Source organism: Rhinopithecus bieti, unplaced genomic scaffold (assembly GCF_001698545.2).
Source record: "Rhinopithecus bieti isolate Rb0 unplaced genomic scaffold, ASM169854v2 scaffold_9997, whole genome shotgun sequence".
NCBI classification, from domain to species: Eukaryota; Metazoa; Chordata; class Mammalia; order Primates; family Cercopithecidae; genus Rhinopithecus; species Rhinopithecus bieti.
Window position 1 is genome coordinate 1,123,241 of NW_016806398.1, and position 26,814 is coordinate 1,150,054.

At 42.3% G+C, this 26,814-nt stretch overlaps 1 protein-coding gene across 1 annotated transcript; it reads left to right on the plus strand.

Moving 5' to 3' along the window:
• Positions 1 to 284: 284 nt before the first annotated feature.
• TNFSF15 (TNF superfamily member 15) lies at positions 285 to 21,450 on the plus strand. Its single transcript, XM_017875915.1, has 4 exons — positions 285 to 610; positions 12,883 to 12,925; positions 13,999 to 14,046; positions 15,503 to 21,450. The coding sequence occupies exons 1-4, from the start codon at positions 401 to 403 to the stop codon at positions 15,955 to 15,957; spliced, it is 756 nt and encodes a 251-aa protein (XP_017731404.1). The 5' UTR covers positions 285 to 400; the 3' UTR covers positions 15,958 to 21,450.
• Positions 21,451 to 26,814: the final 5,364 nt, after the last annotated feature.

Sequence of the window (26,814 nt, forward strand, 5' to 3'; positions counted from 1 at the left end):
TAAGCCTTCAGTGCAGGGAACAGGTATATTTTAATTTGCCCCACCCACTGACTTGATGAATTCTTTCTCTTCTCCTTCAGGGACTTTCCTAACTTCCTTCTGTAAACGAAGGAAGGAACACATGATCACACTGTATATAAATATGCTTGGGAAAGCTTTCTTCTTCTCCTTCTTCTTTTTTTTTTTTTTTTTTTTTTCCTTAAACCAAACTTGGTTTCTGTTGTAGGCGGTACATTCTCTAGCAGGGTAGGGCCACAGTGTGCTCTTGAAGAGGGGAGGGGAAAGGCAAAGGGAAGGAGGAGACTGAGTGATTAAGTCATCCACTGTGAGAGCTGGTCTTCTATTTAATGGGGGCTCTCTCTGCCCAGGAGTCAGAGGTGCCTCCAGGAGCAGTAAGAGCATGGCCGAGGATCTGGGACTGAGCTTTGGGGAGACAGCCAGTGTGGAAATGCTGCCAGAGCACGGCAGCTGCAGGCCCAAGGCCAGGAGCAGCAGCGCATGCTGGGCTCTCACCTGCTGCCTGGTGTTGCTCCCCTTCCTTGCAGGACTCACCACCTACCTGCTTGTCAGCCAGCTCCGGGCCCAAGGAGAGGCCTGTGTGCAGCTCCAGGTAAGCCACATGCCACTCTGACCTTGGGGGAGATCAGTGGACTCTCTGCAGGGAGCGGCCACTATTTCAGCTCTGGACAGAGGACAGAGTTTCTTGGTGTATCACATTTCTTGTTTCTACATGCAGGGGAAATGTAGAGTGGGAGGGGTGGAGAGGTTCAATCTGGTGTTTGTTCTCAGTATTTCTAGGGAATGAATAGTTCCTTCTTTTAATACGGGAATAACCTTAAGCCTCATATTTTTTAGATAATTATAATCATAGCATACTGGCAATTTGGGAACATTCTTTTTATTTAAGAAAAAAACTTTTAAAATTACATAACTAACACATGGTCATTGAAAAAAAGTTAGAAAATACAGATAAGGAGAGGAAGAAAGTTATCATTACCCGTAATTCTTATAACTGACCACTGTTAACAGTTTGGGATATATAATTCTGTACAGAATTCTATGTAAGATGTAAAATGGAATTTTTTTAATGAGATAGATTATTCTGAGTCTCCTAATATATTATGATTTTATTTATATGCTAATGAATTCACAACAGCATGATGCTATAGATACACAATCCTATATGTGGATGCTATAATTTCTTACCCACTCTTTTTCTTGGGTTTAGAACTTTTCTCTTTTAGAGCTTAAGAAAGAACCTCCTTCCTTATTATCTATCTCTAAGGTCTTGCTGGGGCCTGGGAGAAGCCTAGTCAGAAAAAGAATATACGGTCTAGGGAGAACAATGGTAGGGGCAGGGATAGGTGTCAAGAAGAAAGCATAATTCTTGGCTAGGAACATCAAAGATGTACCTCAAAACCTAAGGAATGTGTCTTTCCATTAATATCCTTTTTAAAAATGCCCCTTCATAATCTATGATGGCTGATTTCATTTCACTTCAAAGTATTAAATTGCAAAGGGAAAAAAATTGGGTTTTCAATGGGTGTAACTGGAAACCTCGTCTCTAAGCAATCCTGGCCAGCTCCAAAGCATAGACACCATGAGTAAGCCATGGAAAATCTGTAATTCTCGCTGCCCCATCAGGGTCAACAAACAGACTGTGATTCAGGCAGCAGCGTTCATAGCCAGATGCCATTGCTTGTAAAAAGTAGAAATACGCAGACAACCCGGAAATGCTGTTTATGATAAAGGAGAACCGCAGGTCATGGGAAGTCAGACTTTGACCCCTTGACCACCAAGGGGCCAGTTTCTGCTAGAAGTCAAGCCGCAGCACCCAGTTGGTGCTCTGGGACTCTGTCCCTCTTTAGCCAGGAGGAGACAGTTGTCCTCGAATGAGACACTGAGTGGTCTCCAGAAACCTGCACTGGGGTCTGAAGGAAGCCCAGAGGCATGACAGGTTCCCATCGCCACCAAGATGATGTCTGAGAGCCCTTGGTCAGCAGAAGGCAAGGAATACTTTTGTCTATCTAGAAAACCAGCAAGCAGAACGTCACAGTCCAAGGAGGATCCATAACTTGCCCAGCCAGAAGGTGAGATGAAGACATGCGCTGTTATGAGACAGGAAGCTCAGTGAAGAAAGGCATGGGGTCTTTTTTACTCACTGCTACCTTGCCAAATCTATCACTGTGCCTGTCCAATTGCAGATGCTCAAGAAATGAATAAGGCTGACACCATCCATTCCATTATCATTAAACTCATCTTCCTGGAGAGCAGATGTGTGGAGATGATTGCAGCTCTGGGTTGCCCAGGCTCTGTAACTTCTTAGTGTGTCAGAAGAAAAGGAGAGGGAAATGGTGGTGAGGCTGGGCTCATGTAGCAATCAGGGTCCTGAAAAGAAACAGCTGGCTCACTCAAGAAAGTGTGTTTATAGAAGAATATTTAAAGAGTTTGAAGGGGTTTAAAGAAGGACCTCTTTGCTGAGATGCAGACAGATTGAAGGGAACTGAAAGGGCTGGAGCCTCCAGGACTAGCAACAGTGGGAAACCAGTGACCATGCCTTGGTGCGAAGGGCACATGGAGGGAGAAGTGTTAGAGAAACCCAGAGAGAACTGAAGCCTAACAGAAGGCCTGCCTGGAAGACCTAAGGGCTCTGGAGAGAAAGGCAGTCACTGCCAAAACAGCAGCGAGAGTGCAGAAGGAAGGAGGGAATGCTGACTACTCCCCCATCCCCCACCCTGCCTCCAATCCAATCCCATTGACCAGGCTCAGCAGGAAGCCAGGGCTCAAAGGTCCAGGGGCAGCTGAGCCAGGAGTCAGCTTCACAGGACAGAGCAGGGCCTGGGAAGGGCCGAGAGGGGATCTGGAGGGACTGATGGAGAAGAAATGGCTCAGAGGAGATGGGAAAAGACTGGATTCAAGGAGGGAAAACCAGGGCACCAAGGAGAGCTTGGGTAAACATACAGTGAAATATGGCTCACTTCCGGCTATGAAAATAGGCATGTGGCTTCATTTCTTTGAGCCTTTTTCCTTTTCTCCAAAGGGGGTATTAATATCAATACTCTGACAACACCAATAAGGCATGTGCAGGAGGAGCATTGTGTATGTTGGAAATGTGGGGAGAGCTACATGCACATGGCAGCTGTGACATGATCATCACTCTACCCCAGGCACCAGGCAACTACTGAGAAAATTTGATGTTGGCCTCAGGAAGTAGGCTATTTCAACAGAGAGGCACTATGGAATTCCAGATGTTCTCCTGGCCCAGCCACAGGGATAGGGGTGGTTCAGGAAAAGCTTTCTGGAGGAGGGAAGGAAGGCACCTGGGCTAGATGCTGTGGCTGAGGTCCAGATCACAGACCCCATTGTGGATAAAAACCAGTCAGATGATCGCAGGTCTTTGGAGATAACAAGGCCTTTGAAGGTCAGCTAGCCTAAAGCGCCTAATTTTGCAGATAGGGTCACTGAGGCCCAGGAGACTGAAGAGATTTGCCCAAGTCCGTACCTCTAGTCGGTGACAGAGCCATGATTTGAAACTGGACCATCCGACCTCGTTCCCTGTGCATTCAGGCAGTCATGTTTGTGCTGTTCCAAGTGCCAGGTGGCCACACCATGGATCAAAGGAAGAAGGAGATCATTAAAACCATGGAGAAAACTATTACTACAACTATACCAGTTACTGAGCCTCACCCCTCTCCCAGTGAGGAACTTCACATGGCAAATCTTATGTCACCCATAGAGTCACCCATCTAGAACTCCTGGCCCAGCAGAGAGTAAGGCTACCTGTGTTTTTCCAAAGAGAGAATTAAGAATCAGAGAGCTAGCACAGCATGCATATGTTACAGAAATACAATTAAAAACAAAATCTGGCCGGGCACAGTGGCTCACGCCTGTAATCCCAGCACTTTGGGAGGCCGAAGCAGGTGGATCACGAGGTCAGGAGATCGAGACCATCCTGGCTAACATGATGAAACCCTGTCTCTACTAAAAAATACAAAAATTAGCCGGGCGTGGTGGCAGGTGCCTGTAGTCCCAGCTACTCGGGAGGCTGAGACAGGAGAATCACTTGAACCCGGGAAGTGGAGGTTGCAGTGAGCTGAGAGCGTGCCAGTGCACTCCAGCCTGGGTGACAGAGCAAGACTCCATCTCAAAAACAAAAACAAAAACAAAGTATTCTCCCAACCTAGAAATCCTATCCACAAAGATAGTGGAGAAAGAAAACAGTTTTATTGTTGAATAAGCATTAAACCAGAATGTGATGCACATCACAGGCAATCTACCAAGAGATGGCAAAGACAGATATCTTACCCTCTTATGCAGTCAAGCAAATACAACCCATTACACACAAGTTAACTGAAAGAAAAAAAAAAAGTGCATAACAGTGTATATAATATGGTACACTCATTTTATGAAAATATTTACTGATATGAACATGTTTGTAAATACATATTATATCTCAGGAAGAGCACAAAAGAAATTGGTAATTCTGCCAGCATCCAGGTAGAAAACTGGGCGGCTTGTCAACAAGGGAAGGAGGGAGTCTTTTATAAACCTAGCCTCTTTCATACAAAATGTGTACGCTACCTATACAAAAAAGTATAGAAATAATAAAACCTGTTAGGACCTTTAGATTTCTGCAGAATATTAGGCAAATGTATCTTGGAAGAGTTGAGGGTTGAAAGTTAAAACCCAGTTTGAATTCTGGCCTAGACACTTCTTAACCATGTTACTTTTAACCCTTTGGGGCCTCGGCTTCTTTATGTGTGAAATGGGGATAATTACAAATAAAGTATTTGCAGTGTCTGTCATGGAGTGAGGGATTAGTAAATGTTAACAGTTATTTTTATTATGATCAGGGAATTTCCCTGCTCAGGGAAATTACATCATAGAGGACAACTTCTTCACCTGCCCTGGAATTTGCCATTGCCTGGCCAGAGAGTAGGTGTTGATGCTAGAGGGATTCTTGGTCCATGTTTATGAGCTGTCTCTGTGTTTCATTCCCCACCCAGGTCTTGCCTCCCAACCCCCACTAATTTCTCAATCCATTCTTTACCTGGCTGCACTTGACAGCCCTGTAGGCTGGGTATTCTTTGGGCCCTACAGTATCTTCCACTGCCCTCAGATTGGGTCCACAGGCCCTACTCTGGCCCAGGTCCCCTGAGACCAGGCTTCCATCCTCTCTGGACACAGTTCTGGCACATGGAGTCTGTGCAGGCAAAGCAGAATGCACCAAGGTGATTCAGCCCAAGCCCAGCAGTGGCACTCAGTACCGCACAATGAATCCTCAAGGATGCTACAGAAGGCATTCCTGCCCAGCGTTTAACCACTGCCCAACCTGTCCTTCCCTTTACAGTCCTACTTCTAGCATCATCTGCACACTCTCCCCACATTCTCCTTGGTTTCCTCCAACCTCACTTCCACACCTTCCTGAAAATCTCTACAATGCTCATGACTTTTATTCCCTGAACCATTCTTCCCCCTTGAGGCCTCCTGGTCTCCAATCAGACCAATAGGGTCCTATAGTGATGGCTTGGGCTTCAGAGTCACACAGACTTGAGGAAAAGCCATGGCTCCACCACATCACAGCTGCAACCTCTTAATAACTTATTATATAGCAGAAACCACGCTAAATTTTTTCATATTAAAGGTTTTGAGACAAGTACATGAGATCACACCTATAAAGCATCTAGCATGGTATCTGGTAGGTAAACATGTGCAATACTTGTTTGCTGTCAATACTACATGCATCATCTCAGTTAACAATGGAAATCGCACAATGAGGAAACTACTATTATTATCCACATTTTAGAGATGATGAAGCTGAGGTTTAGAAAGGCTAAATAATGTGCCCAGTGACACAGTTAAAGAATGTGACACTAAGATTTAAATCCACTCTATATATTTATCCTAATCACTATGTTGTCTGCCTCTGGGAATAAGTCCAACCAAATATTAACCTCCTGGGATAGGCAGGAGGGTTTAACTATCAAAAGCGCCTACCCCATAGTAAGTGCTCAATAAATGCCAGTCCTCTTCCTCCCCTGGGGGCACCTATCTGTACCTGGCACATAGAAAGCACTAAGTGTTTTCTGGATGGAGGGAGGGTTGGAAGGGCAGGCAAGGTACTAGATCTCCCTGGGCCACAGACTCACTGTCTATAAAATGAGGAGATTAATACACTTTCTATATAGCACTAGGGTGAGAATTCTGCAAAATGTCCAGAAAGCTGCTGTGATAGAGTAGATGCTCAGCAGACGTGATTACCTCCCCATCCCCACTCCACCTGGGATGAGCCCTCTTATCTCACTCAAGTTGTTTCCTCTTTCGGAAGGATGTTGGATCGTGATAATCTCTTTCAGTCTTGTCTAGAGAAAACAAACAGATATTTGAGATAAAAGTACTTTATAAATTGCAGACCTCTTATCGCTCGATGAAGATTCCCCTGCTGTAACCTCAGGAAGTATCAGCATACCTGGAAGATATTCACTCCAAAGATCAGGTTGTGGGCAAAAGGAAGGGAAAGCAGAGGCAGTGAAGGTGCACTGAGGAAGCGCAGAGGCAGGAAGGGCGAGCAAGCCTGGCTGTGAATCTCGGACATCCGGGCAGCTTGCAGCTGGTAACGGCAGAATCCATTCAATGTGAACATATTGCAGGTGGTAATGGCAGACATATTGAATATTGAATGTGAACATATTGCAGCTGTTAATGGCAGAATCCATTTAAAGTGAACATATTGCTGAGTGCCGGGGCGGCTTGGAGAGCTCCTGCATCCCCACCCAATGGAGCACACACTGCAGACCACACACTGGCTACAAGAGGTCATCTCCCAGCCTGACCCGTCCTTGTAGCTGACAGCAGCAACAAGCGGGGGATGTGAAGTGGGTAAGGCATAAATTCCGTTCCCTCAACCCATTTGCATTCTGAAAGGGCAGAAGTTCAAAAGCCTGAGGAAGCCTATCGAATGTCTGTCCTTGGTGAAAAGCAGATGCCTCCCAGAGCTCCTAAAGCATCCAAATCTACTCCTTGTGATAAAGCGATACAAGGGTGACTTCTTGTACAACTGAAGTCGTAAGACCAAAAGGAGGATGTGCAGAACCAACAATACAGCCTACAATCATACGCTGAGCCCAAAGAAAGAAGGAAAATGAACCTTATGTATGTGGCCTTTCTGAGCCATCACAATAGACCTGAGAGGAAAGAATTATTGTCTGCTTTTATTGATGAGGAAACAGTTCCACTGAGGTCAAGTGACATGCCAAGATCAGAGCACCAGGAAATAATGGAGCTGGGATTTCCAAATTTGCTCAGCTGTAAATACCAGCATCGTTGCTTTGCACTGTGCTGAATGTTGCACATAAAGCCCTATCCAGGGCACCTTGGAGGATGATGAAATGAAGTGACCTCAGAATAAAACATTTCCGGGTTGGCATTATCTTTGTGCAAGTATAAACAGGGAGAAGCAAAAGGAAGAGACAAAGAGGCAAACGTCTGCATATTTCTCCTGGAAGTGCTGGGAGGATGTTTTGGGTCATAAAACATTTATGCCTTTGCAATTACAGCATTTACAACAGCAAGAGATGAATATCTCTCCCTGTTTGTGAATAGAGATAGAGAGTGACTATAGTACCTGAGAGGAAAGGCTACGTGGATCATTAGTTAAAATACACTTAGGGGATTTTTCTGGGGAAATGCCAGGAAATCTCAAAGACTATCTTGCTTCAGGCTTGTTCATCTATTGTACATTCAGCTAATGTTTATGAAGCTCCTAATATGTGCCAGGGTCTGTACTTGTTCTAAAGGTTCAGATCCCAAGCCCTCCATGCACTCTTTGACCTTGGACAGTTGCTTGACCTCTTTTCATGCCATTCTAAGCCACGAAAAGGTGATGCTGACCCCTCCTTTAAAAGTAACTGGAGTATTAGATGAGGCAGACACATAAACGCCCAACACAGGACCTGGCACCTGGGAAGCATTCAACTAAACTTCAATCTCCTCTTTCTGCTTTCTTCTACTCAATTTAAACAGTTAAAGTAATTCCAAAAATACCTATAGTAACAGACCATGGTTAGTTGGAGTCAGGGATTACCAGTCAACATACAAAAAAAAAAAAAAGCAAATGAGAGGAAAAGTTCCCTGACCTACAAGAACTAAGGAGGGCAGACGAAGGGAAGTACCAACTGTTTTTTGCTGGGCCTAACATATGCTGGTGGGAGCAAGCATCCCATCTCCCTCTGAGATGCATGCCCATGGGCATACACATTTGCTTTTTCTGACTCTGGCTCCTGGCTAAGCCTTGCCACTTACAACAAATCTTTCTAGAGCCACAGCTATGCTCCACACAGAGCATGATGAAGACCTTTAGAGGCCCTAGTACTAAACGACAAACATTTTTAATAGGAACAAAAAGTTGTCTTTCCTAGATTTTTGGATTGTAAAACTCTGGCTGAAGTCACTGCATCCTCACTCCCTCTCTGACTCTCTTTGTCTCCCTCTGTCTTCCTGATGCCTGACAATCTGTGCATTTTGCCAGTTGGATAATCTGGCAAAAGTGCCAGGCACTGTCTGAGGCACTAGGAATACAGGTCCCCACATGCAGGCAGATTGAATTTTCAAAGTGAGAAAAGTCATAAGCACACAAATAAATAATAAAATTGGATCCTGGATCTCAGCCAGTGGTTTGAGAATATATGTATAGAGGAATAATCTCAGTATCAGACACTATGTCAATTCAATTGGAGGCTAATGTTGCCATGACCAGCACCTCTCAGGAGCCAACATCTCTTTGGTGCCCCCAGAATAATGAGAAGTGATGGAGATGAGTCAGGGCTGGAACACAGAAGACATTGCATTGGCCTGGTGTTCCCAGGAACCAGCCTGAGAGCAGGCATTGGGACAACTGTAGTGCATAAACCTTTTCCCAAATAAGCTATTATTCCATCCTCTCAAATTTCTTCCTCATTCATTACTACTTCATTTCACAATAATTTTCCTCCTGTGATAGACAGAGTTGTTACTAAGAGAAGCAGCAGTGGAAGGTTTAGATGTTGTTCTTGGAGAAAGAGTTTCAAATGACGTCCTTCTTGTGGACTTTTGGAATGTTGTAGTCTTCAACATCTGCCAACAGGCTCAGTCACCACCTCCAGATGTTTAGTGACACACTGGACCATACTTATCTATCCATATATGAAAATAAAATGTGTGCCCAAGTTATAGAAGTCTAGCAGAGTAAACAGGGAAATGTGTCCACAGCTCAGATACATGCTAATGACAATGGGATTCTGAGTCAAGAAGGAATGTTGTAAACTCTTAGCTGAGTGTCATCTTAGCCAAAGACAAGCAGGATGTTCAAAATTTCTCAGCAGAGAATTAAATAAATCAAAAGAAGGCCAACCAGGGCAGGTACCTTTCCTATACCAGCGGATGCAATCAAGGTCTCTCTGATTCTCTTTGAGAACTCCACCTTCAGTTTTCTGCCTTGTCAAAGGATCAATTCCTTCAGCTCTGTCAATATCAAGGAAGACAATAGGCTACAGAATAAGTTCATTTCTGGGCTGCTTCTCCACTCCCTCAAGACCATCCAAGTTATTGATTCTGGATAAGTGATCACAGCAATTGGGTTTAGGTTTTCAAAGACTGCTGTACTCATGACCCTGTGCTAAATGCACATAATGTGTTCATTTCCCAGCAGAAAGTCTTGATGTTTTCCAACTACCCCCATGTCCTGTTGAGCCTCCTTACACGTCGTATCCATACATATGACACCACATCACAGATGCAGGGTATTGAGGTATTTGCTATTGTGCAAGCTGTTGGCCTTGTCTGGAATGGTCATTACCTCTTTTATCATCTGGCTAATACTTGCAAGACCTGTAAGATTCTGTTCAGGGGCAATTTCTTCTGATTCTCCCATTTCTGGGCCAGGTCTCTGTGTCCCAGAGTCTTTATTGAATGAATACTCATTCAATAAAGTAACTACACTTACTCTGTTTCTTCAGATACCTTGAATCAATTCACACTGGTTGCCTCTCATGGCTTGGAACACAGGGGACTTAGAGAGAAGTAAATAATGGATAGCAATACTGGGATGATAAGTTAGGACTTTGAATGCCAAGACAAAATGAGATCAGACTGGGTCTGAAGGGCCATGAGGAGTCATTGAAGGTTTATGAGCAGCATAGTATCTAGACAAAGTGATGCTTTAGAAAAAGCCCTCTGAAGGCCGGCCAGGAAATAGATCAAGGAAAAGGAGAAAACAGAAGTACAAAGACCCTGCCAGGGGCTGATGAAAGAATCCAGAAGAGCAGCATGCCAAGGCCTGGAATTGAAACCCCATGAGAAACACTGCAAAATAGAAGTGACAGCCCTTAGTTTTGTGGAAGAAGATAAAAAGAAAATTTCAGGTCTGGTAATTGAGAGAAAGAAGTAATGGTGGCTTTAACAGAATTGAGAAGTGGATGGAAAGGGGCTGGAGAGACTATAAAGTCAGTTAGTCATTCAAAGACAAGATTTCTGCCCTCAAGGGGCTTCTAGTAGAGGTTAGGTAGCATGACCTGGGAGTGAAAAAAGGCTGCATGTCCCGGCTCTAACAAGATCACTGATATCGCAGACCTGCTCATAGACCTAGGTTCAGCAATGACACAATTAAATCCACATGATTACACAGGCAGATGGCAAGACATCCAAACATATGATGCCACGCCACAGACACATACACAGATGCTAAAACACATCAATGTAGTCTCCCCACTGATGGAGCTGTATTCTCTCACACTCACACAGACACACAATTCCTCATTCATGAGACAATCCTCCCTCAGTATCCACGGGGATTGATTTCAAGACCCCAATGGATACCAAAATCTACAGATGCTCAAGTCCTTGATATAAAATGCATAGTATTTGCACATAACCTAGTCACATTCTCCTATGTACTTTAAATCATCTGTAGACTAATTATGATACCTAATACAGTGTAAATGCTATATAAATGGTTGCTATGCTATATTGTTTGTTACTTGCATTATTTTTCATGGCTGTAATTTTTTTCAAATATTTTTGATCCACAGTTGGTTGAATCTGCAGATATGGAAATCATAGAACCTGACTATACACTCACAATACACACATTTTGAGATGTAAAATAGATCAAGTGTCCGTATAATAACAGAATCATTCTATTAGTGGAGATTGTCTAGCAACAAGAACCAAATCAGAAGATTGGGTTGAGTCAAAATCATATTAGAGAAGGCTTTTTTTAATATCATAAATTTTGCTTTATTTTTATTTTTATTGATACATAATATTTTATATATGTGTGGGGTCCATGTGATTTTTTTTTACATACATAAAATGTGTAATGATCAAGTCAGGGTATTGAGGGGTATCCATCACTTTGAGTATTTATCATTTCTATGTGTTGGGAACATTTCAAGTTCTCTCTTGTAGCTACCTTGAAATGTACAGTGTAATATATAGTTGCTAACTATTGTCACCATACTCTGCTATCAAACATTAGAACTTAAACATTTGTACCCATTGTCTAACCTCACTTCATCCCGGTCTTCTCCCACTCACCCACCCTTCCCAGACCCTAGTGTCTGTCATTCTACTCTTTACCCCCATGAGACCAACTCTTTTAGCTCCCACATATCAATGAGAACATGCAAAGTGTGTCTTTCTATGTCTGGTTTATTTCACTTAACATAATGACCTCCAGTTCTATCCATGTTGCTGCAAATAAGATGATTTCATTTTTTATGCCAAATGGTATTCCATTGTTTATATGTACCACATTTTCTTTATCCTTCCATCTATATCTTGATAGAGATGTGGATCAGATTGATTCCATATCTCTACTATTGTGAATAGTCCTTCAATAAGCATGTGAGTGCAAGTATCCCTTTGATATATTCATTCCTTTTCTTTTGAATACATACCCAGTAGTGAGATTGCTAGATTGTATGGTAGTTCTATTTTTAGTTTTTTTTTGAGAAATTCCATACTATTTTCCACAGTGGCTGTACTAATTTATATTCCCATCAACCATGTATAATAGTCCAATACATGATATTATTTCTAAGCTAAGAGCATACTTTTGCTATTAAGCTTTATGCTCAGGTATGTGAGTGGTGGTTCCTTCATTATCCATGCATTCTTTGCACCGACTCATAGATTTTCTGATTTGCTCTTCACCTCAATCCTGTGAGTAATTTAAGGCTAAGTGTGTTATTATTCCCACCTTAGAAATAAAGATACCAAAGCTCAGAGAGGAAAAGTCTTGCTCAAGGTCATATTGTTAATAAATGATAGAACAAGGATTTAAATTCAGATATGTCTGCCTCCAAGGCAATTACTCTTCCACCATCATGTGGTATCTGAAATAGCTCACAAACTAGGGTAGCAGTCATTTAAAAAGTCTTTATGTATTGCATAGAAACAAGGAAGAATTGTTGAGACTGATGAAAAGAATATAGTCATTATTTCCTTTTCTGTATCATTTTAAGAAGAGTCCCAATTTTAAATTATGGTAGAGAAAAGAAAATAAAGCAAGTGCCATTATTTGTTAAAATAACAGAAGCATAGACAAGGTGCTCAGTTCCCCTAGAATAGAACAGGAAAAGCTCTCAAAAAAAGAACCTTAAAGTTGAGCTTCAGAGACAAGCCTAAAAGAAAAGAAGGTCATTGGAAGTGTCAGGGGAGGAAAGGGGACAGCAGAGAGGCAAGATTCCCATCAACAAAAATATTTTCATTCTCATTTCCCTCATCACGGAGTACCCAGGCTGGGCAGCAGAAGCTTTGTAATCGTACCTGTGCTATGGGCAGCTGCGTGAGTGTTGGGATGAAAAGGACCACAGTTGGTCTAAACTGTGCTTTCTTTCCCAATAGGCTCTAAAAGGACAGGAGCTTGCACCTTCACATCAGCAAGTTTGTAAGTATGCTCATCTTCAATGCCTTTCCTTGTGGGGAACAAGAACATTTCTAGTGGTTCTGTATGTAGGAAGTTCAGAGATGAGTCTTTAAGTATAAGTTGCTAAGCTGAGGGATGCAAATCCAGAGGAGAAGTGAGGCTCTCCGCTGCAGGCACGAAGAAGGCAAAATGGCACCATGGCCAAGTGTGTGGCCTGTGGAGCTGATGGCCTGAACTCAAACCCCGACTCTGGAATCTACTAGCAGTGTGACTTTGGGCAAATAATTTCACCTGTCTCTGCCTGCATTTACTCACCTGTAACAATGGTGATACTAGATCCTACTCAACAGGGTTAATGTGAATTAAATCAGATAATTCCTATAAAGGGGTTAGAACAATGTCTAGCACATCAAAAGTATGCAATCGATTTTTGCTTTTTATCATCATCAGCAATACCATATTTATAACTGCAATTAGACAACGCCTAATCCAACATAATAGTTTCTGAGAACCAAAGGGAAATTCTAAGGTCTTCTCCAGAACTAATAGGCAAACAGAGGCCCAGAGAGGGAAAAGGATCCAGCAAGGTCATATAGCTAAAGAATAGTTCCCATCCACTCCTCGTCCCATTTCTTTTGGGTCATCTATTCAGTGAATATAGTTAAAGGGACCATGGAAGAAGGCAAAAAGCCAATTCACTCCCATGAAGGAAGTTTGAGGGAAGGAGCAGTGCATTGTGCTTTATTGAGCATTGGCCATGTGCAAAGTTCATGCTAAGCACCTCCATCTATACTGTGCCCATCTTAGATGAGATGAGAAAATAGCATCTCAGGCAGGCTAGATAAACTTGCCCAAACCCATGGGGCCAAGATTCATTTGTGTTCAAGACTCTTTCTTCTGAGTCTTCGTGTTCTTGTTGGTGCTTGCTGCAAGTGCCACATTCCAATGCAAAATCCTGCAAGGAGTGGCACTGGACCAAGCTGGAAGAGATCAAGGTTTCTCTCCTATCATAGGCACCATGCAACTCACAAAGGGCCATCTTCATTTCAGTCACTCGTTGTCTCATATGAAGCACATTTCTCCTTTTGTTACAGATGCACCTCTTAGAGCAGATGGAGATAAGCCAAGGGCACACCTGACAGGTAAGCCTCCCTGCTGTGTTTTATGGGAGACCATGGGCCAGAATCCTGAGATTTCTTTCAGCAGTTTAGCAAAATTCATTCTAGTGGCTTAAACTGAAAACTACATCCCTTGGTAAGAGACTCCTCCCCTCAATATTCCAGTGTGTGTGTGTGTGTGTGTGTATACATATGTGTGTGTGTACACACACACACACATGTTTTCTTCATCCACTTATCTGTTGATGAACACTTAGGTTGATTCCATATTTTTACTATTGTGAATAGTGCTGCAATAAGCATGTGAGTGCAGGTGTCTCAGTGGAGAGTTTTTTGGATGTCTTCTTCCCTGGCGGGGGGTCCAAAGGCCCATGTCTCTTGGACATTTTCTTTCAGATTCTATCAGCCCTCTTTCTTTCTCTCCTGTCTCTCTCTTTCATTCATACACTGAGTCATTCAGAAATGGCTTCTCTCCAACTCAGAGCTGCAAGTAATTCTGGATCTGGTCACAGACAAAAAGTCCCCAGAGTTGCCAATTTATCTAGTTCATCTGTGCCCTATTCAAGATGATGTAACTAAATATTTACCTTCAGGGAGGTGTTTCCAAAGAATTTTCATCGGTGTATGGAAATCAAGAGAAATTCCATACTATCACCAGTTGGCCAACTTTCCAAGTCTAGTGTAGACATCTCATGCACCTCACACCTAGAGTTCCTATACCTCTGAGACTCCAGAGGAAAGAGCAAGACAGTACAGAAGGATATGTTAAAATCCATTGAAAACCTAGAAGGTTAAAAAGGAAGCATACCCTCCTGACCTATACGAAAATTTGCAATCTGCAGGGGGATATCCTTGTGGCCCAAGACATTGGTGTTATCATTTGACTAAGAGGAAATTATTTGTGGTGAGCTCTGAGTGAGGATTAGGACCAGGGAGATGCCAAGTTTCTATCACTTACCTCATGCCTGTAAGACAAGTGTTTTGTTCCAACTGATGAATGGGGATAAAACAGTTCAGTCAATTACTCACAGGGCAAAGAATGGGAATTTGAAAGGTCTGGTGCCCGGCCTTGTCATAGGTAAACAAGAGAGGCATTCATTAGTTTTATTGGAGTCATTTGGGAAAGGATAATTCTTGCAGCAAGCCATTTTCCTAAACACAGAAGAATAGGGGGATTCCTTAACCTTCACTGTTCTCCAGGATCATAGGTCTCAGGTAAAATTAAAAATTTTCAGGTCAGACCACTCAGTCTCAGAAAGGCAAAGTAATTTGCCCCAGGTCACTAGTCCAAGATACTATTCTCTTTGAACAAATGTGTATGTCCAGTCACATATTCTTCATTCGTTCCTCCCCAAAGTAGTTTTTAGCTGTTAGGTATATTCGATCACTTTAGTCTTTTTTGAAAATGATATGAGACCCTTTTATAGCAAAGTCTACAGTTTCCAAATGAGCAAATTAATCCTCTCTCTTGTCTTTGCAGTTGTGAGACAAACTCCCACACAGCACTTAAAAAATCAGTTCCCAGCTCTGCACTGGGAACATGAACTAGGCCTGGCCTTCACCAAGAACCGAATGAACTATACCAACAAATTCCTGCTGATCCCAGAGTCGGGAGACTACTTCGTTTACTCCCAGGTCACATTCCGTGGGATGACCTCTGAGTGCAGTGAAATCAGACAAGCAGGCCGACCGAACAAGCCAGACTCCATCACTGTGGTCATCACCAAGGTAACAGACAGCTACCCTGAGCCAACCCAGCTCCTCATGGGGACCAAGTCTGTGTGTGAAGTAGGCAGCAACTGGTTCCAGCCCATCTACCTCGGAGCCATGTTCTCCTTGCAAGAAGGGGACAAGCTCATGGTGAACGTCAGTGACATCTCTTTGGTGGATTACACAAAAGAAGATAAAACCTTCTTTGGAGCCTTCTTACTATAGGAGGAGAGTGAATATCATTATGTGAAAGTCCTCTGCCACCGAGTTCCTAATTTTCTTCATTCAAATGTAATTACAACCAGGGTTTTCTTGGGGCCGGGAGTAGGGGGCATTCCACAGGGACAATGGTTTAGCTATGAAATTTGGGGCCCAAAATTTCACACTTCATGTGCCTTACTGATGAAAGTACTAACTGGAAAAAGGCTGAAGAGAGCAAATATATTATTATGGTGGGATGGAGGATTGGTGAGTTTCTAAATATTAAGACACTGATCACTAAATGAATGGATGATCTACTCAGGTCAGGATTGAAAGAGAAATATTTCAGCACCTTCCTGCTATACAATGGTCACCAGTGGTCCAGTTATTGTTCAATTTGATCATAAATTTACTTCAATTCAGGAGCTTTGAAGGAAGTCCAAGGAAAGCTCTAGAAAACAGTATAAACCTTCAGAGGCAAAATCCTTCATCAATTTTTCCGCATACTTTCATGCCTTGCCTAAAAAAATTAACAGAGAGTTGGTATGTCTGATGAATGTTCTCACAGAAGGAGTTGGTTTTCATGTCATCTACAGCATATGAGAAAAGCTACCTTTCTTTTGATTATATACACAGATATCAAAATAAGCAAGGATGAGTTTTACATGTATATCAAAAATACAGCAGTTGCTTGTATTCAGCAGAGTTTTCTTGATCACCTATTATGTTCTGGGTGCTACCTTAACCCAGAAGACACTATGAAAAACAAGACAGACTTCACTCAAAACTTGCATGAACACCACTAGATGCTTCCTGATCAAATATCAGTCAGCATACTCTAAAGAATAACTCCAAGTCTTGGCCAGGCATGGTGGCTCACGCCTGCAATCCTAACACTTTGGGAGGCCGAGGCGGGTGGGTTATCTAAGGCTGGGAGTTTGAGACCAGCCTGACCAACATGGAGAAACCCTGTCTCTACTAAAAATACAAAATTAGCCAGGCGTGGTAGCACATGCCTGTAATTCCAGCTACTCAGGAGGCAGAGACAGGAGAATTGTTTGAACTGGGGAGGCAGAGGTTATGGTGAGCCCAGATCACACCATTGCACTCCAACCTGGGTAACAAGAGCAAAACTCTTTCTAAAAAATAAAAAATAAAATAATAACTCCAAGTCTTTAGAAAATATCATCTGAAACAGTTACATCAGATTTCTGGCACTCTCCTGACTGTGGAAGATAGCCAACTGACTGTGGATAGCCAGCTGATTAGTTCCCTGAAGAAACCTGAAGGCAGACACCTAGTTAACTAGATCAACTATATACTGCCAACTCATTGGATGCTGGGAGACAATGGACTTATTCCCTGGAGGAGAGGAAAAAACAAGTCAATCACCAAATCTGAAGACGTTAACCTAGATCTTTGAGGTTTGATTTGCAACTTTATATACAGAGTATTATGTGGGTATTTTTCCTTTAAAATATTCAAAGGGATTTACATATGGGATTAGCCAATGAGCCTAGCCAAGACCTTCCCTGGAGGAGAGGCTGGACATTGAGGAGGTCCCTTCTGTGTTTCAGTGGGTTCATTCAGTGGGTTCTAGTCTGTATGAGTTTCCTATGCTAATACGTCAAGGGCAGGAGAGGCAACTCTGTTCTCTTAGCCTTTGTTGACTTGCCTGTAAAGCAAGAATCTGCCCATTTGTTTCCAAGGAGCAAATGAGCTCATGAGAATGAAACATGTTAACTTCATGCATTCTGCGCCATCTGAGCATTTTGGCATGATATGACCCTATTATAAATGCTTCCTATTCTGGGAGACCTCACAGATGAGTCTGAAAGCAAATTTGGCACCAAAATCACTCTCACGCTGGTTTCCAGTAGACTGTAGAGGCAGAGATGCATTTGAGAGGCTCCTGAGCAGAGTGTCCAGTGTAGTAGGAGTACTTGATCAATATTTCTTGAGTTATAATTAAATAAAAATTAATTTCTGATTTCTCAGTTTGGAGGTTAAGGTTCTAAATATATTTTCTAACCTCTGCTAGGCTAACTTAAACCAGGCCTTTTTCTTGCCTTCAGTTTCTCAAAATAGTCAGCACAGACTCAGTGGGAGCACAGAGGAGTGTGGTCACCTCCACCTGGCTCACCAGAGTCTTCATAGAGGAAGTGAAGCCTGGAAGAAACTGGGGGGGGCCCAGATGACCACAGGGAAAGGGCATCTCAGATGGAGGAATTACCCTTGACTTAAAGCAGAAAAGAAAGATTTCTCAGTAACTCCAAAACTTGTTTGATGAGAGAATATTCCCTCAACCAATTCCTAGGACAATATTTATTGGTAGATCAAGAATGTTTCCTCAATAACTCTAGTCTAGCTCCATGATCAGAACTAACACCCATTAAAAGCATAAAATGTTCTTTCTGAACCAGTCTTCATGGTGCATGAGAGCACCAAGCAGCTTGGGTATGCAGGAGGAGATTTGCACAGAAGAGTGGCCTGCTCAAACCTGCCCACTGTTCTGTAGGTGATCTGGTGGATCTGGAAATTTATCCCAAGACAGGAATTTCCTAATATTCGAAGACAATTGAGGCTTTGGGAAATTTTCTGCTGTGTATTTATTTGGCTCCTGTCGTAAGCTTGTTTTTTAAAGAATGTATCATAGCTCAAGTTTTTACTGCTGATTTTGTTAAATTCTGTACAGTACAGTATATTTTTACAGAAAGGCACAGTCAGATGTTCCTAATATGGCTCATGTCAGAACTTCTGTTCCCAAGGCATTACCTCCATAGCAAAAATTAGTGCACTGTTTTCAAAGTGAGGTGGAAAAGTGCTTTTAAGATCATGTGATGTTCCCCCAAAAAGGGGTTAATGGGGTGTATTCCGGGTTTGGGAGGGAGGAAGAAGCATGCTTTAGAAAATAGTAAATTTAGGGAGAAAATGCTTTGCTGGTTAAATGTCGCTCAAAAGGCAGAATTCAAATCAATTCCACAAACATTTGCTGAGTACCTACTGGCCCTGGGGACACAGAGATAAATTATTTAGTCTCAGACGCGCTCATTCTAACTTCCCAGCACCTCTACTGTCTACAGATTCTTTAATTTATATTGGTTGTATCTGCTAATTAATTTGCTAACTTTAGGCACATGGATCTATTCTCATTATGAAAATGGATGCCATTTGATGAAGGCTGATGACTAACAAAATGATTTGTGTTTAAGTGGTTTTTAAAAAATAGCTACTCAAGGATAGTTTTCCATAAATCAAGAAGGTAAAAAACAAAATTACCCTTTTTTATTGTAGAATCCATTATTTAAGTCACAGGTAGAGAGAGGTTATTATTTGCTATACTCAAGTTTGATCATCAACAACCTTAAAAATATTGGAACTTCATGGATGACCCAGAAATGCTTTGAAAATCTGTGTTCCTCAACAAATACAGAGACCATGATCAAAATGCACAGAACCACTAACAGTTTGATGCTAGCATGGTTTCAGTCTATTTGGGAGAACAGAATTGCTTATGCTACTAAAATTTCTAATTTTATTTTTACTAAGGTACAGTAAGAAAAGGGAAAAGTGTACCTTTTCGCTTCCTGAAATATGTCAGGTTGAATCGATAACAGAGCACACCAGAACTCTTGGTTCCATTTCAATCTAAACTATTCAGTTCTCATCACCCCAGAGGAAATTCTGCCTCTGTGCTAGTCAATAATCCCCCTGAATTATAAAAGTTTAACTAACACTGTGCACAAGGCATGGCCATTGCCAACATTCTCTTGCAATGTATTTTCCCCAGCCCTTACCCAATTCTGTTTCCATGATTGTGACACTGGGGATTAATTCTGCAGGACAGAACTGTTTATATTCTGTACCTTAAAAACACATGCAAAAGTCTCTTGCCTCAAGATTTCTGGCTTTCCTATGGCCCAGAGTCCTAGAAGTGTTTTAATATTTGTAGCAGAATTTTCAAGTGTACATCATTATCCTGCATATTAACATTTTTGCATCATATTGGCAGCTGGACCTACAGAGAATTTAGTAGACTGTTAACCTAATAACCCTTGAATCCTTTTGCACCAGTAGTGAGAGAATGTGGATCAGAGCCACCACATCCATGCCCTGTCACTCTCTAATAACCACATTTACAACTTCCCCAGCTCTGAAACACACTTGCCTCCACCCTTCCATCACCCCATTTTAAGATGAAAATACCATACCAGGCTGGATGGAAGAAGTTACTTGCCCAGGACCACATGATGAATTAAGAGCTGATCTAGAACTAGGATGCTGTCTTCCTGAACCATAATCCTGGACTCTTCTAACCTCTCTACTCTTAGCAAATAGAGTTCATTTTAATGATTGGAAGGAAGACAGGAGAAGTATTTACAAATACCTGTAGGACAACATGGAAGTGGGAGGAGACTTCTTCTGTATCTCCCCAGAGAGGAGAGCTGGGGCTACAGAGTTGCAGTTACAAGGTTGCCCTCTCTGGCTTGATCCCCAAAGGAACTTTCTGCTCCAAAATAGAATTTTTCTAGGAAGCTATTTCTCAGTCACTGGAGATACTCAAACAAAGGGCTTGTCACAAGGATTTTTGTAGAAGCTATTCTTCACAGAGTTTAGGGGAGAGATTAAGCCAAAGGATCTCTGAGGTCTTTTTCAAATCTATGATTATGTGGCCTTTTTTTCATTGACTTCCATGTGTTCTAGTTGATCATTACAAACCTGGCAGGCCTTCTCAAGAGTTCAGTAATCTGCTATCATTTCCCACTTGTCCAGAGAGTGTCCAACACAAAATACCCCTAAGATCTTGGCCAATAGAGAAATGTCATGGAATTTTAGAGATGACGGTATCTGCAGTTTATTCCAAGTTACATCATTTCAAGGATGAAGAAACCCAGGCTCAGAGGGAGCCATCACCTCCATGCCCTATCACCGTTGGTGGCCAGTGCCAGACAGTAGCTAGTTGGAGTGCTAAAAGTAGAATTTAGACCTCCTAACAATAAGCCCAGCAGTCTTTCAACTTCATTCATAAATCATTTTTATTTTGAGGATCTGTCACATGGCAGCACTTACCCGAATACTGGAGAGCTGAGAGGGAACGTGACAGGCAAGTCCTACTCTCACAGTGTATACATTCAGGAGGAACAAGACACACAGTGTCAATAAATAAAGTAGCTGAACTTCATCAAATGATTTTATTCTTAAAGTCATTAAAGCACATAATGTTCCCCTTTTTTTGTTTCAGGGGTGTAAAGATTCAACAAGTGTAGGTGTTTATGTGGTTTTAGTGACAAACCCCATGTGCTTTCATTGATTTTATGTTTTATGTTAAAACATCAACCCCAAGGTAAAATGCATATTGTATGTTGTTGGATACATACTTAACTGGTATGCATCCCATGTCTTTGGGCACTAGTGTGTATGAATTCTAATCTCTGTAAATGAAATGTTGTATGTGTTAATATATTTAATAGATGTAACTTAATAAACTGGCATTGAAGACTGAAGAATTTTCACACTAATTGTCAATTCTTTTGTTAATGTGTTCCTTTGTTTTTCTTTCTAGATTAAGTCTCTTGGGATTTAAAAAAATATATATGCATCTAATTCTCCATGTACTTGGCTGCAAAATGGCAACTGACTTTCATGGTTATAATAAACCTTAAAACAAACTTAATTTTAAGGTTATAATAAACCTTAAACTGAACACCACAGAGGGTGTCATTCTGGTCAGATGAGGGAAAGGAAGGGAAGGAGAGAATCTACAGGGTTCCTTTTATGAATTATAAGACTTTGTAGTTAAGTAGCTTAAACTCACATTGAACAACCCTATAAAAGAAAGAGAGACCAGAAAGACCCATGCCAGTATATGGAGGAGTTCGAATTTGGATCAAGGTCACTCCCTGATACTACACCTTCTGCCTCGCATCAAAACAGCAATCCACAGGAATCAAAAGGGTTCAACACATCCATCACTTTCTATTTTCCAGCACAGTAACTGGGGTTGCTGTTGGTGCTCAGTCAATGATACTGGATTGAACCATATTAAATTGCCATTTCTGAAGGTCAAAAGGGATCACATGCCAGAAATTTCATTTGTTTCCACCTGATAGTTGTATGTAGAATCAAACTTTAAGGGAGAGGGGGTAAGGCTTTCCTCTATAACATCAGACTCAAAAATTTCCCTCCCGGTGGGGAACCAGAATGCATGTATTGATGGCCTTCTGAAATTCAGTTCTCACTCTACTCCTGAGGGTGATAAGAACAAAATATTTTTACACTTGGGGAGAGAAGTGAATTATTTTCCCTGAATTTATTAAAAACCAAGTATCTGCAAAAGTCATAGTACCAGTTCTCTAAAGGAAAAATATTGATAGTCATTTAATCTAGGTCACCAAAGACAACCTTTTCAACTAATTCTCAAGTGGACCCTCTGTGCCTAAGAACTTTGGAGCAAAGAGACAAAACTACCCAATGGTTTCTCCTGATGTTTATCCAGTTGTCCACAGGGGATATCTAGTGTCCAACCAGACCCCAGTTAACATTCAGTCAGGACACACACGGGTGGCATCTGTTCCAATTTGCTAGATGTGATTCCGATTAATGGATGCTCATACCACACTGGTTGTTACTCTGACTACTATTCCTGTTTACATTGCTTCCACTCCCCCCTCCACAACATGCGCACATCATCATTATCTTCATCATAAGCCATAATAAAAATGCCCAAGATGGGATTGAAAAAGATGCAATGGATCAGGAGTCCATTGTCCTGGGCTCCAGACCCGGGTCTGCCAAACTGGCAAATTCTAAGGCCTTGAACAACCATTTCAACAGGTTTCAGTATCCTTCTCTGAGAATCCAGAGGAGGGGTGGATGAAGTGAGCTAAACTCCCTTCCATTTGCAGGTCTCAATAATTCTGTGCTTATATTGTTTGGGTTTCAAATAAGCTCCCTCTTTTCAGGTATGTGGTAGAAGACAAGAGGGTTTCTCCAAGAGAAAGCAAAATTCCCCCATGTACCTTAGACTGCAAAGCTCTCCAGTCAATATATGGGGACTTTTTACCTCTTCAGTGCAGGAAATAGAAAGGTAACTGGAATTGAGCTGTGAACTCCCAGGTCTGCCAATGTTGTCCCATTTTGACAGCACTTCATTCCTCCTCTCCCCACGTAGTCTCTCTGACCTTTGGTGGGGCTTGGTAGCCCACTTTCCATTCTGTATAGCCAAGGATGCCATCCTCACAGGCTCATTTTGGACCTTATACCAGTCCTCAAACCAGCTAGTGTTTCCTGTGTTCTTAGGCCACGTCAGGCATTGAGCTCAATTCGTCACATAACTCATCTTATTTCACAATGCGATAAGATAACCATGATCCTCTTGTTTTACAGATGAGGGAAATGAGGTCTGAGGGATTAAGTCCACTTTCCCAGGATGACTCAGTTAAACCAAGTTTCCAACTCAGTCAGGATAAAAGTGCCCCGCTTGCTGAATTCATTGCCAACAGAGAATAATAGCAGCAAACATTTGGGAGCATTTACAGTGCTGAACACTTCATATATATCATCTCATTTAATCCTCAATCAAGGGCAGAGTGTGGTGGCGCATGCCTATAATTCCAGCACTTTGGGAGGCCAAGGCGGGTTGATTACTTGAGGTCAGGTGTTCAAGACCTGCCTGGCCAACATGGCAAAACCCCATCTCTACTAAAAATACAAAAAGTAGCCGGGCATGGTAGCAGTGCCTGTAATCCCAGCTATTTGGGAAGCTGAGGCAAGAGAATTGCTTGAATCCAGAGGCAGAAGTCGTAGTGAGCCAAGATCGCACCACTGCACTGTAGCTGAGCTACAGAGTAACACTTTGTCCAAAAAAAAAAAAAGCAATCCTTAATCAAAGGTGGATTTCCTGGCTCCAAGTCAATAAGCCACATCTACTACCAGAGGTGGCATTCCCAGGAATGAGCCATCAAATCTGCAAAGGATGACTGGGTCTTCTATTCAAAATAGTAACCATTGATTGGCTACTATTGATTGACCCCAAAGGGATCCAAGGATATCCTCTTTCTAGAACGCAGGTCCTGCTTGATCCCCCATCCCTAGTTCCTGTAATAGAAATATTGGTACCACCACTGTCCTGTCAGCCTATCCTTGGCCAAGCAGGGGAGCCCCAGCTCTGGCCACAAGCAGACCAGCTCCAGCTACCAGCCTCAGGATCATGGGGTTCCCTTCTCCACTGGCCTCAGGATCCTCTGCAATGTTACCCTCCACAGAGTTTGGCCTCTGGTGCCCATTTTGCCTTTGTCTCTATTCTCCATTCTGCTTTTGTCAACCACAGAAAGATTTGAGCACCTACCCCAGGCCAAGCACTGTGCTAAGCACTTAGCAAATACAATTTCCTCTCCTTGTCACAGAACCCTGGAGAGCAGGTACTATTATCATCATGGTGATTTTGCAGATGAGAAATCTGAGGTTCAGTGAAGCACAGTGACTTTCCCAAAGCCACACAGCCAGAATGATAAATGTGGATTTGAACCCATCGGTCAGTGTTACTCCCACCTCTCATCAACTCTCTTGGTCTGCTTCTCAGGTTTGCCCACATCTCTGCCTCTTAACCATTGTGTGGTCTTGAGTAAGTCATTTAACTTCTTTGGGCCTCAGCAAGGAATGCCACTTTCACTCTCAGCCCAAAATTTCTAGGATTCCAGCTAAACAGCGAACAGCTGAGCATTCCCAGGTAAGTCAGGTCTCAATTTTTAAGGGGCATCTTACCCAAAGCCTCTCCTCTTCAGTCTGTGCATCTACCCCAGGGAACCATGAAGCACCATCACCAAAGCTTTTCCCAGTAAGTTCTGCTGTGGCTGCTCCTGAGGAAAGATACTTAATGGGTTCCATGGTTATCTCATTACCTTTCAGCCCAACAGTCCGCAATTTTGACTGCACATTGATGGGAACAGGGATGAGGATAGAATAAAAAGCCCAGTATCTAGGTCATGCCCCAGGCTAATTAAAGCAGAATCCTTAATGATTGAAGACACACAATAGTTTTTTTAGAGATAGGGTCTCACTCCTCTCTCTTACCCAGGCTGGAGTACAGTGGTGCAGTCATTGCAACCTCCAACTACTAGGCTCAAGCAATCCTCCCACCTCAGCCTCCTAAGTAGCTGGGACTACCCCGCATGCACCACCATGCCTGGATAATTTTTGAATTCCTTGTAAAGACAGGGTCTCTCTATGTTGCTCATGCTGGTCTCAAACTCCTGGCCTCCAGCAATCCTCCCACCTCAGCCTCTCAAAGTGCTGAGATCACAAGCATGAGCCACCATGCATGGCAGACAATGATATATTTTCTTTAACCTCTCAGGTAATTCCAGTGTGCAGCCAGAATTGAGAATCACAGTTTTCAAAGCACTGGCACATGAAAGAGCAGGGCCCTGAAGCTAGATAGATGTGCATTATGTTTTCAGTTCTGCCACTTTTTAGCTATGAGATTTCAGAGAGCTGAGTTAATCTACCTGAGACTCAATTTCTTCATCTGCAAAATGGGAATGAAAGTAGTACATGTTGTGAGTCACATACCTGGCCAGTGACCATGTCAAGATGAGAACCCTAGTACCAATACAATATCAATATTTTTTGATATCTCATAAAAGTTCTCAGTGGACTTGATTCCTTTGTTGTTGATTTTTCCCCAATACACAGTTATGCCCATTGAGTTTGACACTCTAGTTATGTTAATTACATAAACCACAATTCATCCATTGAATGAGAGCAGAATAAAGCTATTCCTACATGCCAAGGTTTAAGAATGCTTTAGACAATGCAATGTATTGTGTTTTGTAAATAAAGACATTAAAACATTTATATACTGTGAACTGAAAGCTCATGGGTACCTGTCAATACTAGAAGGAAAGCTTCTCAAAAAATATGAAATGCTTTAAAAAAAGAAAGTAGTACATGCCTCACCACACCCTTGTGAGGATAAAATGAAATGAAATCCGCAAAAGTACCTGGCCCCTCATCAGTGCTCAATATAGAGCAGTTGTTCTATTAGAAAATTACCTGAAAATTCTGCTGTCTCTATTTCTTCTCTTCTACATTTAAAGAAGCAACACCAAATTATAGAAATTATAAGATCATAATAAAAAGGCACATGAAGGGCTGGAGACTTGGTTATTCATTCATGCAACTGATACCAAATGAGTACCCTCAATGCCAGGTGCTGCACATGAAATAAACATAGCTACTAAACTCATAAAGTTTCCACGCTATTGAGTTGAAGTTGGAGGGGTATGAGAAGGTTTACAATAAAGGAATTACTGTGCAATAATATATTGTGATGAGTTATCTAAAGGGAAAAAAACAGGCTATAAAGACAGAGAACAAAAACAGACCCAATTTCCAAGTCAGTGATTCAGTGAAGGCCTCTCCAAGGCCACTCTGCACAGTGTGTTTGATTTAGTTAACATTTAGACTCATGACTCCATAGCACAATTACTGGCTGATAGCAATTGTGATTCATTCAGTGAATATTGCTAATTACTAGAGCCTTCATGGGCAAAGTACAAAGTGGCTGGGCACTGGCCAACTGCCAGCTGTTTCTGGGCCAAAGCAAACAAGTTGTGCCTTAGAATCCACTGGCACGGTTGATGACAATCCCACCAATCCCTAGAGCTCCACTCCAGGCTCTCAGTGGAAAACTTTCCTCTTGCAGCCACTACAGGAAGATCCAACGTTGCCCTTGGCACTCCTTACTGTTTTTCAAGAATGACGCCCAACTAGACTTTGCTTTCGTGTGTGCCAGGAAGTTTTCCTGGGTTTTGCCATGCACTAACAAACATAATCTGACATCATAAGGATAAGGAAAATTATCAGCATGTGTCCCTTCTT

Excerpts from the sequence above, each read along its gene's own strand:
- TNFSF15 (XM_017875915.1), top strand. The coding sequence starts at position 401 with ATGGCCGAGGATCTGGGACTGAGCTTTGGGGAGACAGCCAGTGTGGAA. Across the intron at positions 611-12,882 it reads AGGCCTGTGTGCAGCTCCAG|GCTCTAAAAGGACAGGAGCT; the intron begins GTAAGCCACATG and ends CTTTCCCAATAG. Across the intron at positions 14,047-15,502 it reads GCCAAGGGCACACCTGACAG|TTGTGAGACAAACTCCCACA; the intron begins GTAAGCCTCCCT and ends TTGTCTTTGCAG.